This window comes from Eubalaena glacialis, chromosome 5 (genome assembly GCF_028564815.1).
Source record: "Eubalaena glacialis isolate mEubGla1 chromosome 5, mEubGla1.1.hap2.+ XY, whole genome shotgun sequence".
Lineage (NCBI taxonomy): Eukaryota > Metazoa > Chordata > Mammalia > Artiodactyla > Balaenidae > Eubalaena > Eubalaena glacialis.
The window spans coordinates 146,154,894-146,159,284 of NC_083720.1; the positions used below are offsets into that span (position 1 = coordinate 146,154,894).

General features: G+C 48.4%; 1 protein-coding gene across 1 annotated transcript; it reads right to left on the bottom strand.

Annotated features, from left to right (window-relative positions):
* Positions 1 to 553: 553 nt before the first annotated feature.
* Positions 554 to 3,748, bottom strand: TIGD2 (tigger transposable element derived 2). The gene is made up of 2 exons (XM_061191731.1): positions 3,392 to 3,748; positions 554 to 3,212 (listed from the first exon to the last, which is right to left on the bottom strand). The coding sequence occupies exon 2, from the start codon at positions 2,299 to 2,301 to the stop codon at positions 724 to 726; it is 1,578 nt and encodes a 525-aa protein (XP_061047714.1). The 5' UTR covers positions 2,302 to 3,212; positions 3,392 to 3,748; the 3' UTR covers positions 554 to 723.
* Between the last annotated feature and the right edge of the window lie 643 nt (positions 3,749 to 4,391).

A 4,391-nucleotide genomic window follows, 5' to 3' on the forward strand; every position in this document is an offset into this window, starting at 1 on the left:
AAAATGAAATCTATTTTTCTGGAACAATGATGGCATTCTTTCCACAACTCTGAAGGAACTCTCCCTACTGCCAGATGAAATAAAAGTGAAGTGCAAGTCCTTTGCCTGGGGACGTTTTAACCTTATTTCTTCTTACTTCATTATACAGAGACAGCCAATCTGAATTGCTGATTGTCCAAATACTGTTGGTATGGAAAGCCATATTTCAGGCTTCAGACTATTTTCCTTCGGTTCTCTGCTTTCACAGTGAAATACATGTACTTCAGGTATAATCTTTGCTGAGTTCTAAAATTTTCGGCAGGTGGAAAAACGGTAGAAAGGGAAACTTACCCTCCACGTATTTCAGTTTGGAGACTGAAGTTCAGAGAAAGTCATAAAAATTCAATTTAAGAAAGATTTATTGATTGCCTAGAGTGTGCATGGTACTCTATTAGACAATGAAATTCAGGCACAAAACAGACACAGGATCCCTGGCCTCAGGTACCTTATGATCTAAATTAGTATAATACAGATTAGAAACAGACAAGATACATGTCAATGCTCACTTCCTAGAATCAACATTCAAGCACAGTAATTTAAGTAATCCAAAACAGCATCTAATCCTAAATTCATTAATAAAATGTATTTGGCCTTGAAATCCACAGCACTTCAAACAAGATAATTAAGTTCCACTGCAGATAAAGTCACAAAGATGCAAACACACGGAAACCCTTAAGAGGATTATTAATGACTTTTGTTATTCTGGATCTTCTGTTTTCTTCTTATTATTGTTCGAAGCCTCCGCAACACCAGTTTATCAGACAGAAGCATGTCATCTTGTTGTTCTAGATAATCCAGTAAATTTTCGGTCCATTCAAGTGCAGCTTTGTGGCTGATATGCTTCTCTGGGTTCAGTTCCGTTTTTCTAGTCTTACTGGAAGGCTTGTGCTCAGCAGGCTTGGCCTGGTCCTCCGTACCTTCACTGTCAGTTAGCACCTGGCAGTTTGAGTCATTACTCCGAGAGTCAAACCACTGATCAATATTCTCAAGGTCAACATGTTCACAGTCTTCTGTATTCTGTAAAACTGTTGCTAAGTTAGCTGCTAAAATGGCTCCTTCATCAATATTCATGCCTGAATTCTCTTCATTGCCAGGGAAAAGTTTTTTCCATGCTTTGGTTATGGCACTTGATTTTACCATGTTCCAAGCTCTTGACACTTCATAAATTGCATCTAACACTGTCAAGTTCTTCCAGAACATTTTGGGGTCAATTCCTTCATCCATGTACTTCTGGAGAAGTCCTGCTCGGTAGTATCTTTTTACTGTGGCTAGAACTCCTTGGCTCATAGGTTGAATGAGACTTGTGACATTTGGTGGTAGATATTTCACAATTATTCTGCCATCATCTGAACTCAACAGTTCTTCATTTGGATGTGCTGGGGGGAAATCCAAAAGGAGCACTGCTTTTTCTAGAAGCCCCTTGGATTTCAAATGCTTCTGTACCTGTGGCACAAAGTACTTTTCAAACCACTGTCTGAAAACAGAATGTTCTATCCATGCACTTTTTTGACTGAAATAAGTGACAGGAAGGTTTGAAAGGTCAGCTCCTTTGAACGCACGAGGTTTTTTTGCTTTTCCCACAACACAAAGATTAAGTTTGTGTAAACCTGTGGCATTTGCACAACACATAATAATGATTCTCTCTCTGCTTGACCTATAACCAGAAGTACTCCGCTCAGTTTCAAGAGCTAATGTCCTTGACGGTAGACATTTCCAGAACAATCCAGTTTGATCAGCACCATAAATTTGTTCTGGTTGTAGATTCTCTCTCTCAACGAATTCCTGAAAGTTACCACAAAACTCACTGGCAGCAGTTTCATCTCCTTTCAGTTTTGTTCCTTTACCAGCAGCCTTTGGAATACCATGGCGCTGCTTAAATCGAGTCAGCCAGCCAGATGACGCGTTAAAATCACCTTCCATCCCCAGAGCGTCAAAAAAGAACTTGGCTTGTTTTGCACAAATCGTTCCAGACACCGGAATCCCATCTGTTTTCTGTTGGTTAAACCACTCTATCATAACTCTATCAAGTTCCTCATATGTTGATGACTTCATAGATTTACGTTTGGATACCCCACTTGTAGGATCTGAACTGTTTGCATAGTTTATTATCCTTTCTTTGTTTTTTTTAATATCACGCACTGTGGATTCACCAATTCCGTACACCACAGAAAGTTTTTTGAAAGAGATGCCTTCCTCAAGTTTCTTAATAATGTCAAGCTTGTCCTTAATTGTCAACACCACACGCTTTCGTTTCCCCAACATTGTATCTAACGATTACTAGAACAAGATATTTAACAACTTAGAGTTGGACACAATGAGACTAGAAAATGGGGTTTTAAGATCCCTTTCCTACCCCCCCTAGGGCCTAGATGGGCAGTGTGCTGGCCAATTTCCAGACAAGGCCTACATGACCCTCTTCACTTTGCTGTTTTGAAACTTACAAACTTCAAACAACAAGGACTGGCTCCACTTAACCCTATCTTCTATCTTGCTTCCTCCTCCCTTAGTTTAAGATCTTTTCACGAACTGCGATCTCAGTGGCGATGACAACCAATATTGTACCAGCAAGGTCTCTAAAACAGTCCTATTACATACTTGATTCTTGCCATCCTTACGGGCGAAGCTCTATGTTAAAGGAACTAAGACTCTGGTGGGAGTATTTGGGGCAATGTGCTAGGGAACAAAGAGTTGAAGACAGGGCTTGCAAACCCGATAGGAAAATACAACGGGAAAACTCGCCCCCTGACTGCTGTCCTTGTCAGGCAGTGCGCTGTATGGAATGCTACCTCCCCAGGCAAGGGCTGCTACACGTTGGGCAAGTGAGTGGTTATGGAAATCGTAAGCAAGCAGGATAAGGCAAGCTGAACAGAAGGGAGCGGTGCAAATCAGGTGAAAGTGGACAGGCAGGAAACTGTGTACTTTAACATGACACAAACCTCCACCTCATGTGTTTGGCAACTGAAAAGGAAAAAGGCGGACAAGAAGTGGTGTCACATGATTAAAGAAAGCATCAAAAAACTTCATTGGCAGAAATCAGGACTCATGGTAGAGGGTATGGGGTGGGGGAGGGCTCAGTGAAGATGTTACGATAATCCTGGTGAAAGATGATCCTCCATGGGCCAACAGAAGTAGTTCCTGTCGGGGGCTGTATAGGCACCCGGAGCCTCCGAAACCTAAAGGAAGATACCAAAAACATTTTTCTTTCAATATCAGGGTCTGTGGCATTATCCACATCTATCCTGCGACTGTGTTGAGAAAATTAACGCCTCCTAGGAATATGATGGCTAAATACGACACAGACTGCTTTTAGGCATTATCTAGAGTGTCAGGGATCGGGACCTGAGTTGCCTACCTCCTGAAATTAAGAGGTCAGAGAGGAGCCGCGTTAGCGAGGGCCTCTCCCCGCACGGCGAGCTCCGGAACGCCGGCCGTCTTTGCTCCCTGGGAGCCCGGATTCCTCCGTGGACGCCAGCGACCAGGATGTCACCGCCGCAGCCAGCCAGCGAGCGGGCGGGCGCTTGGCCCAGGGGACGCCAGTCCGCGGGCCGGGGGCATCGCTCTCCGCCTGCCTTCGCGGCGGCCAGACCAACCTGAGAGCAAATGGAGTCTCCCGAGGGAGGCTGACACCGGCGGCGGCGACGGCGGTGGCGGCGGCAGGCAGCGATCGTCGCCGCCGGAGCCGGAAGGCGGGGGATTAGGGGGCACGCGCGCGCCCCCGCAGGAACGTTGTGTCGGCGAGGGGGCGGGGCCTCCGCGGGCGAGCGCGCGGCCCGGGGGCGGGGTCTCCGGCGAGCGGGCGGGAGGGGGCGGGCCCAGCCGCCGCGGAGTCTCTGGGCGCCGCGTGGGTTCTGCTGAGGGCCCGGCTGCTCCAACCTGCAGACTGCTTCGCCGGCCAGCAGGGGGCGGTACAAGCTCACCTTGTCTCAGCCCTTTTCCCAGTGTCCCGGTTCCGTGGGCAAGGCTTCCTCCGCTCTCAGGTGCAATAAAAATCGCACCTTCGGAGGGCTCGCGAGAAAGCTGCGCATCCTCAGGTGTCCCGAGCGGGATGCGAATGGGGCAGGGCGAGCGCACGTGGAGCGTGTTTACAAATAGTGGCCCCGGCGTCCGCGCCTCCCAGCGCCGACTCCCGGGGATCCCCAGCCCGCCCGCCGCGGCACGAAGAGCCGGAGCAAGGACCGCGAGCCAAGGTAGGAGCGAGCGGACGCGGCTCCTGGCCGAAGGCACGGAGGCTGGCTCCCCGTGGAGATAGGGGGGGAAGAGGAGAGGACGTGGGGCTTACAGGCTGCAACACCCATCCGAGCGAGCCCTGGACAGGTGGGGCGCAGCGGAGGGCGGTCAAACTGGATATCGGG